Here is a 12,336-nt window from a genome sequence, read left to right on the forward strand (position 1 = left end):
TAGGGGTTTTTCTATGTTTGTAGCTTGTATTTAGCAGTCCACATTTGTTAATTAAAACCCCAGTTGGAGCTATAATCGCTGGCTCTGGGAGTGCTGCTTTCTCCTACAGCGAAGTCTTGCACCTCAGCCTGCCATGGGGGAAAGAGGCTCCTGGCATGGTTCCACAGTTTTTTCTTACAGATTTTATGCTACGTTCTCAGCCATTCCACCCAATCCAGGTTGGTGTACGATGTGTAGACAGTCACGGTTGTTCCAGATTATTTACTGGTTGTTCCTGGTTGTTTATTAGTTGCTTCAGGGAACTAAGTAAATTCCATACCCCTCTATGCCCCCATTTTGCCCCTCCCCCAGAGAAGATATTTTTAAGTGTCTGATGTATGATTATTGTCTTTTCTTTCTTCCTCTAACTTTGAACCTCCCACCTTTAGTCATTTTTCTTTTTCTTCCTATCTTTGTCGTCTTCCCTTTCCCTCTCCTACAAAGTGGTTGAGGTGTGGTATTGGTGGTAATGGTGGTGGAATAGGAGATGCCTGAGTGCTTAGCATTAGCCAGCACTGTGGTTAACACTTCACTTGCATGATCTACTTAATCCTCACAGCAACCTATTGAGGCAGGTGATATTATTCTGATTTTATAGATCAGAAAGTCAAGGCAAGAGAAGTTATCACTTGCAGGGTCCACAGATAGTAGGTGATGGAACTGGGTTTCTAACTCAGGAACATGATTTGGTCAGCATTTCAGGATCAGATATCTCATGGGTGTTTTTACATCAGCCAAGCTCACAGAGTGATATATAAAACCAGAATGAAATAATTATCACAAGGACCTGAAATTACTGTGGCAAGCACTTTCTCTCCTTGGAGGTTAAACTGAGCAGGGGTTTAAATAACAATCAGAAGTTTGCTTAATGAGTACGGACACAGAATAGGAGAATTAGGTAAATTCATTCATTTTGGTTTATTGAATGCCTGCCATGGTCTATGTACTGTGCTTGTGGCACTGACAATTGGATTTTTTAATTGTATGAAGCTAAAGTAGATTGAGGTATCCATTGCACCACTGGGATGTCTTATAATTGGGACCAAAATCTCAGAATCTTTTTGCTGAGCTTTCCTCTCCCATGTGCATTATTCAGAAGAGTGCTGGTCATATTTGTTTTTTACTGTTCTCCTTTTTCTGCCCCTCTATGGCTGCCAATCCCCTTTATAACTGGCACATTCTTTCTTTAGCTATGTTAATTCATTTGATCAAGTTATTATCAACTCTTATGGGCCTAGGATTCATTTATCTTCATACCTTTGTTATTATCTAACATGTTTTGAGCTAAATATTTAGTAACCAGAGGACTATGTAATGAATGGTATTTCCAAGCTCAGATGGTGGTGGTGGTAGGTGGACATTGGGGTGGGGGTGCTCTTTATTATAGTTTGCAAGTAGTCAGTAATTCTGGAAAAAATATTTGATAGGAGAAAAGATTGAATTTTGAGGGAAACTTGGTTTGAGAGTTATTCTTTTGTTAATTTTTGTGCCATCTATATTTGGTAACTGAGAACATACTAACTTGTTAAATTATGAACTCCATAAGGTCAGAGTCTTTATGTTTTAACCATTCTACCCCCAGTGCCAGGACAAGTACCAGGTTTCATTTCTTCACACATGTGCTGTCACTTGGTGGGAGTAGCCCCTGGACACCTGCATGGATTGCTGTGAGGATAGCCTATCACAGAAAAATGCCTGACCCTACCCTGTTGTCATGCTATGTTTCCTGTCCTCTATCTTTTTACATAAGTTGGTGGCAAGTATAGCCTATTGAGTTTTATAAAGGATGACTTTTGATTACAAGTTTTAATCTTTATTTTCTGACGTGTAAACACAGCCTTTACTCATTTTTTAATCGTAAACTTTTTGTTTTGAGACCATTGTAGATTCATGTGCAGTTGTAAGAAATAATACAGAGAGATTCCATGTACCCTCAGTGGTTTTCTCCAGTGGTAACATCTTGCAAGACTATAGTGAAATACCACAATCAGAATATTGACATTGATAAAATCCGCAGATCTTATTTAGAATTCTCCAGTTTTACTTGTACTCATTTGTGTGTTTATGTATTTAGTTCTTTGAAATTTTATCATATATGTAGATTAGCGTGTCCAACACCACAGAACAGTTCCATCACTGGATCCTCTGTGTTTCCCTTTTATAGCTATATCCACCTCCCTTCTGCCCTCCCCACTCTCATTCCTAATCTCTGACAACCAGTAATCTGTTCCCTATTTTGTCACTTATGGGATGTTATATAAATATGATCATATGGTAACCTTTTGAGATTGGCTTTTTTTCCTTCACTCAGCATAAATCCTTGAGATTCATCTAAGTTGTATATATCATTCCTTCTTATTATTGAGTTAGTATTCCAAGACAATTATTTTTTATTTTCTAATTCTGATATATTCTTTTTATGATCTTTTAGAATAGCTCTGTGGCAATTGCTGATGTCAATTTGGAAGACGTAAAAAATGAATTAGATACAATGCAGACTCTGAAAACAGCAAAGACAAAACGGAGAAATTCAGCTCAGTCACCTCCTGCTCAGAGGACCAAAAAGCTGAAAGTTGATGAAGAAACCAGCAAAGCCTGCAGTTTAGAGATTGGGAGGAACAGTACAGAGACACCATCCACAAGTACCATGTGGGAAGATACATGCAAGAAGGAAGAGAATGAAGATGACTTTACATTTGGTCAGTCCCCTTTAAAGAAAATGAAGACTGTAACATGTCCTCAGGGGCAGCCTGTTAAATTTTTGGCAAATGTCAACAATATTAAAGAGGAGGTGGAAATGAACTGGGACATAGTGCAGGTATGAATAAGCTTTTTTCTATCACCTTAGTTGGTTTGATTCCTTTCTTTTTGACTAGATTTGGGCTTGCATTGGCTAAAAGAAGAGTTGGGAGTTTTCTGTTCTTTTTTCAGTTTTTCCAGTGATTTCCTGGAGGCTTTGGTTACTAGTTCCTTTCCTGGGTATCCTGTTTTGTATTACAGCTTATCATCATCAATTCTTGAGCTCAAGCAGTGACTTTAGTTAAGATAGGTCTTAATCATGGTGTTTTAGTGAACATACACTTTATAGACAGACTGCTTCATCACATTGAACCTGCCAAGGATCATTAAGGTTTTGCTTTGAACTTAGACCATATTTTCCCATAAAAGTAGTACAGGTCATTAGGTCATAGACCAGTTAGTACATCTATTTAATGGTTAGTGTTATGTTTTACTATACTAAGAACAAGGCCTACCAACTATTTAAAGTCACCTTAAGAGTGACTCTTGAGCAGTGATTCTCAGCTTTTTTTTTGTCTGCCTCAAAATATTTTGGGAGTGTTTCAAACTTATGTCAGTGTGTCTCAGGGTAGATGGGGGTGACCTCCCTCCCTGTTGTCTTGTGGTGATTCTGGTAAGTACTCCTTTGCCTGCTGAGAATTGCTGTAAAGCCCAAGTTCTCTGCTGGGTCTTAATATTTTCAGTCTGGGATTGCCTGTCACTTTTTGTTTTTTTACTATTATCTTTTTTTATTCTCTTTCATCATTCAGATTTGTTCAGAACATTACAGTAGACATGAAGGGAAAAATAGTTGCAGTTTTTAAACTCAGGTTATCCAAATATTAGTCATGAAGGAAAGAACAATTGCATTTTTAAAAATTTGCTCTGTCCAGAGGAGATTTTTATATTATATGAAACCATGCCATTATCTCTTAGGAAAAAAGGCATTCAAACTTTAATTTGATATTAAAGTTAAAGATTAAGACCAATCTTCAGGTAAGCAATGTGTGAGATTTTCAAGTCATATAGTGTTTTTTATTCCAATTATTTTACAGAAATACTGGAGTGATGTATAAGATGTGAAATATTCAAATTCTTTAAGGTATCTCCATTAGAATTTAAATAAAAACTAAAATACTGCATAGTTTCAGCAGCTTTCGATTTCCTGCCTAATCTCAGAAATGTAGGGATGATCTTTGCTGTGAACTACTTCCATGATTGCAGTGGCCTTCTTCAGGGCTTTCTCTCCTGCAGCTTTGTTTTCCAGGCCCGTGTACAACCTTCCTGGCTTCAACTACAGCCACATGAAGGCCATGTGAGAGTACAGAGGATAATGCTTACTGTAGGGCTTAATGATTTTCTGTCCATCTCACAGGGCTCCTTGTCAGTCCTGCATGTACAAGCAGCCATCCATGGCCTGGTACATCATGTGCAACATGTATACATTATTGTCCTCAAATATGGAACTCATCTTCTCACAGCCGAGTTTACAGATCTCCCGCAGCTCACTAGGGGATTTGTGGTGCTTGGCCCTCCAGAACTCCTCAGTGACATTGCATGCATATCTGACCATGTCACGGATGGCTTCTGCCTTAGGGCTATTGTGGAGCTTCCAGATTTCCATCTTGGCTCTTCCCTTGTCTTTGATGGTGCATTCCTTGCACTCAGGTGTTGAAATAAGAATCTCTTAGCCAGTCATTCCTATCTTCTGTTCTCTCTGAGTGGATTATCTGTTTGGCCAGAATCCTTGCTATTAGCCTTACAGTCTCAGAGGGATTCTGGTTTTCCCCAAAAACAGCCAGGGGAGAACACTCCACCTTGTGCATGGGCCAGTCTTCTTTCTGACACTCCATACTGTAGTAAAATGCCCACTTGCATCTTCCACATTCGACAATCCTTCTTTCCTGGTGAAGCAGTACTGGCAGTGGTTTCCCCACTGATTAACCATGAGCACATAGGCGTAGGCCGGGCAGGAGAAGAGCAAGTCCCTGACCTGGAAGGGTTGCAGGGCCCAGAGCCTCTGACCCTTGCCAGGGCTGCAGCGTCTCTCCAGGCCGATGATGGATGCCTTCTGCCCTCATGGTGGCAGTGAGGCAGGCGAACAAGTGGCGTGTGGGGATGGACTGGCACAGAGGGGCTCCTGGCCTGGTTGTGCCAGGAACTGTGGCTGTCCGTGTGCTTTTTATTGGAGAAGTGCCACCCTGAGCTGCGGGTGGGTAGGGGGATATAGTGGGAAGCCACCAGGCAGACTGGGTGGCCACCCCTCCCGGAACAAGGGACCCTCAGGGCTCACCTTTTTTCTTCAGAGGAACTTCTTTCTACCCATGCTGCCTTTTCTTTCTACTATCTATTAGTAGAACATTACTTGTTTCTTTTATAATCATGATTTTTCTTCTCTAGCCCATTAAGTTGCCTCACAGCTTTTCTTTCTCACTCGTGTTCCTGAACTTAACAGTTTAAGGTTTCTTAAGAAACTGTAATTACACTCCTTTCTATGCCTTTTTCTTTATTCATTTAGGCCTTCAGGGAAATGTTTTGAAAATGTGGTTCTGGATTACCTGCATCAACTTCACCCTGAAGGCTTATTTGAAATGCAGAATGCTTGGTTCCTTCCCAGAACTACAGGGGAAGGTAGACATGTTCCACGTCCCTCCCTTCCCCTTTACTAGCATTTATATGCTTGTTTCTGTTATTTACGTAGATTCATCTCTAGTAGTTGACAGTGAGCAGGAGGGAGGGAGGAGAGTTCCAGGACCAAGAGATCTCTTGACTATGGTAATAAGTTATTCAAAGTTAAGTCAAGGGCTGTTTATTCTATGACACTTTGCTTTCCATCCCTATCCCATAATCTTTGTTCAGAGAAAGAGATGAAAATGGCCCTGCCTTAGCCATTTGTCTTTTGGTCACAAGTAATAGAAACCTGCTTCTAATACGCCAAAGCAGAAAAGAGTGTATTGCCAAGGACTGCAAAGTACAAAGTGTGATTCCCTCCCAAAGAATGTAAACTAGGAATTGGAAAATCAGTAGGATTTGGGAAGACATTTGCAAAATGAAAAGTTTTACCTCTTCCTTTCCAATTCAGATGACTTTTATTTATTTTTCTTGCCTAATTGTCCTGGCTGGAACTTTCAGTACAATGTTGTTGTATTGAAGCTAACAAAAAGAAACAAACCACCTCAAGAAATACCATTCATTCACTTGGCAAATTGGCCCTGAGTTGGCTGACACTATCCTTCAGTTTAATCCTCCTGTCAAGAAGTTCAGCACAAGGTGAAAGTGAAGTGTAGGGTCCTTTCCATTTTTTCTGAACCTTCATGTTATCTCGGGCTTGTGCTTTCTAGTGGCCTTAGGAATTCATCTGTTCATAGGAATTGGAATGCCCCTTTCTACTCCCTATGAAATAGACTCCCCCCTTCCCAAGTGTTCTATTATATTCCTTAATTCAGGCAATCCTTTGCCCCAGGCCATATTGACTTAATTGTTTCTAGCTCTGCTTTAGCTGTCTGCAAGCTGCTTCTGCCTGCAGGGCAAGTTTTGGAAGTGTGAGCCAGAGGGTAAGTGTCCTGGTTCAGTGGTTCAGTCTTTCAGTTTGCCACCCACTAGCTTGACACTGACATACAGGTACCCCAGTGTGCATGTAGGGGTTGCTCTTCTCCCTCCAGAACATGAGCAGCGACCCCCACTGGGAGTGTAGGGTAGCTTCACATGGTGCCAGGGAGGGGATGGGAGAGGAGGCAGCAAGGGTACCATGAGCGTTTCCTATTTTTTTTAAAGCTGCATTTTCTTGATTTAACCCTTGCCTAGTTACTGCAACTCTTTGCCTGTTTTCCAGAATTCTGAGGAAGATGGGTCTGTCAGTTTTTGTAGGTTGTTCAAACTTTCTGTGGTGAGACGGCATCATGAAGCATCTTATGGCACCATCTTGGTTGACTGAAAGCTGTTTCATGTATATTTTGCTAAGACTTATCGACTTTTTTTTGTTTGTTTTTGTTTTGGATAACAATTAATTATTTTGAGTATGTAGTATATGTGCATGATACAAATTCAGAAGATACAGAAGGGTTTTTATTTTGTCTCTCAGCCACCCAGTTACCTTTCCCAGAAGTAAGCAATGTTGCAAGTTCCTGTGAATCATTCAGTAAGAGTTCATATAGAGCTGCCTCATATTCTTAAATAGTTTCATGGTATTCTGCTGTATGGGCATATCATAATTTATTTACCAGTTCCCATTGATAGACTTAGGTTATTTGCTAATTTTTTCTATGCTGGAAACAATTCTTTAAAAAAATTACTATGAATAATATATTTTCAGTAGTATGAATGTATTGGGAGTGGAATTGCTGTGTCAAAGAGTTTATGCAGTGTACGTTTTGATAAATATTGCCAAATTGTTCTTCCTCCAGAGGTTATACCAATGTACCTTCTCATTAGCAATGATTGAAAGTGCCTTTGCCCTTCACTTATGTTAACATTGTGAGTTACCAACTCCTTGATCTTTGTTGCTCAATCTCAGAGATGAAAAGTGGGTTTTTCTTTGAGACCTGTAGAATTTGAATGCTATAGAATGGTTTTGATTGGATTTTATTTAATTAATGGCTATAATTAATTTGACTGTTATGGTTGGCAACATCTATATATAGTTTTTACATAGTTTTATTTTTTTTTAATAACTCCAAAAGGAGTTTCTAAGTGCCTGGAGAACATTATTTGATGTTATTTTTTAAGCCATATGCTATAATATAGATGCTTAATTTTCAGAACTTTATATCACCAAGTATCTTTAATTTTCAGGTTTTATCTGAGAGAACTAATATTGAACTTTGGGTTTGTGCCAATGTCATTCGTCTCTTTAATGATGACAACACAATTCCCTTCATTATACGTTATCGAAAGGAGCTCATTAATAACCTTGATGCTGATTCCTTGAGAGAAGTTCGACAAACTCTAGAGGAGTTGCGGTAAGAAACTTGGGAGAAGCTAGGGATGAGATAGTGTAAAAGGGAAAAAAATTGTATGCACCAGTGAGGAGAAACAGTGAGGAAGTGAATGACAGTATATTTTGGCAGTTCCAGTGTTTTGTTTCCTTCTATTATTATTATTATACTATGTATAATCTAGATGTAGTCCTCTTGGACAGAGCAAGTTAATCCTATTTTGCTTATTTAGAAGTATGGAGTCCCTCTGCTGGTGTATTTCTACATAACGTAAGTTTTTATCACAAAAAGGTGGTTTGTAATGAAAGTGTGAGCCTTAGAATTAACTGCCATCTTTTCTCATAGAAATGATTTTGTATAAAGGCAAAATTAGACCTCTATCAGTAGGAAACTCAGAAAAGTACATTTTAGTCTAAATCTTGTAACAGCTTGTATAAAACTGTCCTCCTAACACTGGAATAAAGTCCTTAAATGGAGAGTTCTTTGGCAGAATAGAATTTGGAAGGAAATGTATATATTTCTTTTTTCCATTCGTTTAAAGGTATATTTGTATATTTCTAAAATGTAAAGAACCCTGGTGTTCTCTAGTCTTTTAAAAATTATGCCTCTGGACTTACTGTAATAACTCAGAAAAGTGCATATTAAGACTATAGAGATTATAAAACTCTTTTATTCAGTAGGGTCTATTATAACACTGTTCACCATTCACACAGTTTTTACATGGCTCCTTCTTGTCAGGCGCTGTGTGTATGCTCTTCAGAGCTCCAACAAAGGTCTGATTAAATTTGGAAATAATCCTACCATTAAGCTTCCTGAAAGAACTAAGTTGTTTTTAGTTAGAACAAATCTGAAAAACTTCTGTGATTGTTGGGGAACTTCTACCTCACTCACTTTTATTGAAGTTCATTTTAGTGCCAGGAGAATTAAATTGCTAAATATGTAAAATTATGTTTCAGTGAGAGGCAGAATCAGTCAACCAATCCAAAAGTGTACATTTCTAGCTAATCAAGTGGTCAGACATGCAAACCCTCCAGGGCAGGGCTAGTATGATCAGGCAGCAAGAGATAAGAACTGAAGATTGCAAGACCTGTTTAAGTAGGACAGCCGTTAATCATCTGCAGCAGATTACTAACAGCAGGATTATCTACCTAGTGTGCAACTCTTTCTATTTCTGAAAAACTGGTAATCTGGGTTTTTATGTAAAAATTGTCTGAGTTAAGTAAAACAATCTCCAGGCCACATCTGGAAGGCAAACAGTGTACAAATACTGAAGTAAGCTTTCTGTTTAGTTGAAAGCAAAATAATGAACAAGTCTGTGGGTTTTAGGATCTGAAATGGGAGAAGGGGGCACAAATGGAAGAATAGTTTGCTTAAAAAAATCAAAGATATTTTAACTCTTTGGTTGTGTGGTGGACAAATTGAAGCTGTATGCCAAGATTATTACTATTCTCTTTTTCTCTAAAATACCCTTCTCTGACAAAAGTGTTCCATTCCCTGGGTATCTACTAATAGAGGAATGCATTGAATATTAGTAGAGGAATATTCCTTGAAGTAAGTGGGAGCATTGACTTGGTTTTTAGGAGCTCCTTTTATATCATATTGAGATTGCTTTTTGGTATTGAGATATGGTCTTGATTTTTTCTTAAGCTCCGTATTTTCTTTAATTAGAGCATTGTTTTCAAACTATTGGTTGCTATTCATTAATGAATTGCATTCATTAATCCAATTGAGTGGGTCATTACCACTTTAAAATGAAGTAGAGAATAGAAAATATCAGAATGTAGTTTATGTAGTAAAAGCAAATATTGTTTCACGAAACTTGTTTAAATTATATAATGTAGATGTGTGTACTGAATTGTAAGGTAAAATATATTTATTGCTGTGGGTCACTGTTAAAAGAGTGAATTAATAGGATCATCCTGGATAGTAAGAAAAGTTTCCTATGTTTTTTCTAAAGGTGCTTCTCCTCCTCCTCACTTGCAGGCCAATAGATATAGGCTTCAGCCACCAGAAACATGGTCTTGAGCTACCAGGACTCTAAAAGATATAGCACAAGTTATAATCTAAGGACTATATATTGTTCCTCTTCAGGTTACTGTCTTCTGTTTTTAGTTCTTTTTCATAAGTAGATTTAATTTTCTTTTCCGTCAGTCATTTTTAATAATTCACATTAACATCTCTTTAATTTTGCCCATCATTTTAGCAATACCATTATTGGGGAGATCCTGTAAACAGGAGCAGGCAATAAAATATAATGAGAGGCATTAAATACAACAATAGGATTATATCTCACAGTGAAAAACATTGTAAAGTGGTGGAACTACTGTGCCCTTCCTCGGCCCTTTCCCCTACTTATCCATTGGTCCTTTGTACATTGATTCCTGGAATCTTGTACTTTTCTCCCTGGAATGCTAGCTCCTTTTAGTAAAGAATTGCATTTAGAAACCCAATTATAGGTGCTGGGTGAATTATAACCCACTGAAAGAAACCATGAGTCCAGAGTGATATAAATAAATCAGTAAATAAATTGAAAGTTTAATGAGGACCAGAATAATTACATTCTCTTAAAGTACCTCACCACAAAATATTTCTTAATTACAAAGAGAATAAAGAGTGCCTGTGTAGTGGAGAAGCTGGGCAGATGCTACCCTCATCAAATGATTAAAGTTAATTGTAATGGGATAAATCAAAATCATTTGCTACTTAATAGAAGGCTGTGAGAATACAGCATTACTTCTATGGTGTTCCTGCCAAAGATGTTCAGTCTTAATTAATTGTGAGGAAACATCAGATAAATCCAAACTGTGGGCCATTATGCAAAGTAACTGACTTGCGACCTTCACAAGTATCAAGGCCTTGAAAATCAAAGAGAGACTGAAATACTCTTTCCACTTGAAGGAGACTATAGAGGCGTAGCAACTACATGTAGCCCATGATTCTGAACTGAATGCACTATAAAGGACATTATTGGTACAATTGCTGAAACTTGAGTGAGATCTGTGGATTAGGTAGTGTTCCAGTTTGCTAATGCTGCTGTTACTCAAAATACCAGAAATGTATTGGCTTTTATAAAGGGGTTTTATTTGGTTATAAATTTACAGTCTTAAGGCCATGAAAATGTCCAATTTAAGGAAACAACATGAGTATACCTTCACCAAATGAAGGCCAGTGGCATCTGGAAAACCTATATTAGCTGGGAAGGCATGTGGCTGGTGTCTGCTGAGCCCAGGTTGTGTTCCAGCTTCTCTCTCAGCTCCTGTGCATTCTTCAAAATGTTTCTTTGGGGTGTTTGTCCTCTCTTAGCTTCTCCAGAGCAAAGGTATCAGTAAGTCTGCTTTCAATGGCCATCTCCAAAATGTCTCTCTTGGCTGTAGCACTGAGCTCCTTCTTTCTGAGCACTTATAGGACTCCAGTGATTTAATTAAGACCCATGCTGAATGGGTGGGGCCACACCTCCATGGAAATCATCCAGTCAGAGTTATCACCTACAGTTGGGTGGGTCACATCTCCATGGAAACAACTTAATCCAATGATTCCAACCTAATCAACACTAATAAGACTGACCCCACAAGATTGCATTAAAGAATATGGCATTTTGGGAGACATAATACATCCAAACCGGCACAGGTGGTAGTGACAGATCAGTATTAATTACATGATTTTGATGATTTTATTGTGGCTATGTAGGAGAATTTCCTAGTTTATAGGAAATATGCATACTGAAGTACGCATATAATTTGGGAGTGATGGTAACTTATTCTCAAATTATTAAGAGAAAAAAATAAAGTTATTTTTACTCTACCTGCAACTTTTCAGTCTGTTTTAGATAGCTTTAAAAAAAATGCTTTTATATGTAGATCTTGTATGTTATAAAAGTTTTTATTTTCAGGGCTGTTGCAAAGAAGGTTCATAGTACCATCCAGAAAATTAAGAAGGAGGGAAAGATGTCTGAGTGTTTGTTAAAAGCCTTGCTGAACTGCAAAACTTTTGAAGAACTAGAGCATGTGGTAAGAATCCTTTTTATCTTTTAGTTATTACTATCAGAATATATTATGATTTGGGTCTTTTTTTGTTTGTTTGTTTTTGTTTTATTTTTTATTTTATTAAGATTTATTCACATACTGTACAGTCATCCAAAGTGTACAATCCATTGATCACATTACCATCATTCATCACCCCAATCTGTTTTTTTAACATTTTCCTTGTACCAGAAAAAGTGAAAGCAAGAATTAAAAAAAAGAGTAAAAACAGAAGATCCAAATTGTCCTCCATTCTTCCTTTAGTTGTTTTGTTTTTTTTTTTTTTTTAATTCAGTTTTATTGAAATATATTCACAAACCATACAGTCATCCATGGTATACAATCAACTGTTCACAGTATGATCATATAGTTATGCGTTCATCACCACAATCTATTTCTGAACATTTTCCTTACATCAGAAAGAATCAGAATAAGAATAAAAAATAAAAGTGAAAAGAGAATACCCCAACCATCCCCCCATCCCACCCTATTTGTCATTTAGTTTTTACTCCCATTTTTCTACTGATTTTTTTTCAATTTTTTAACTTTGTTTATCAAAAAATTAA

General features: G+C 37.7%; 1 protein-coding gene across 1 annotated transcript in view; it reads left to right on the top strand.

The window, feature by feature from the left end:
* Nucleotides 1-12,336, top strand: part of SRBD1 (S1 RNA binding domain 1) — a 281,240-nt gene that overhangs the window by 25,633 nt on the left and 243,271 nt on the right. The window contains exons 4-6 of the mRNA XM_037806820.1: nucleotides 2,471-2,857; nucleotides 7,609-7,775; nucleotides 11,641-11,758. Coding sequence (XP_037662748.1) covers nucleotides 2,471-2,857; nucleotides 7,609-7,775; nucleotides 11,641-11,758 — 672 coding nt within the window. The remainder of the gene's footprint in view (nucleotides 1-2,470; nucleotides 2,858-7,608; nucleotides 7,776-11,640; nucleotides 11,759-12,336) is intronic.

The sequence above is a fragment of the Choloepus didactylus genome, chromosome 17 (assembly GCF_015220235.1).
Source record: "Choloepus didactylus isolate mChoDid1 chromosome 17, mChoDid1.pri, whole genome shotgun sequence".
Taxonomy (NCBI): Eukaryota; Metazoa; Chordata; class Mammalia; order Pilosa; family Megalonychidae; genus Choloepus; species Choloepus didactylus.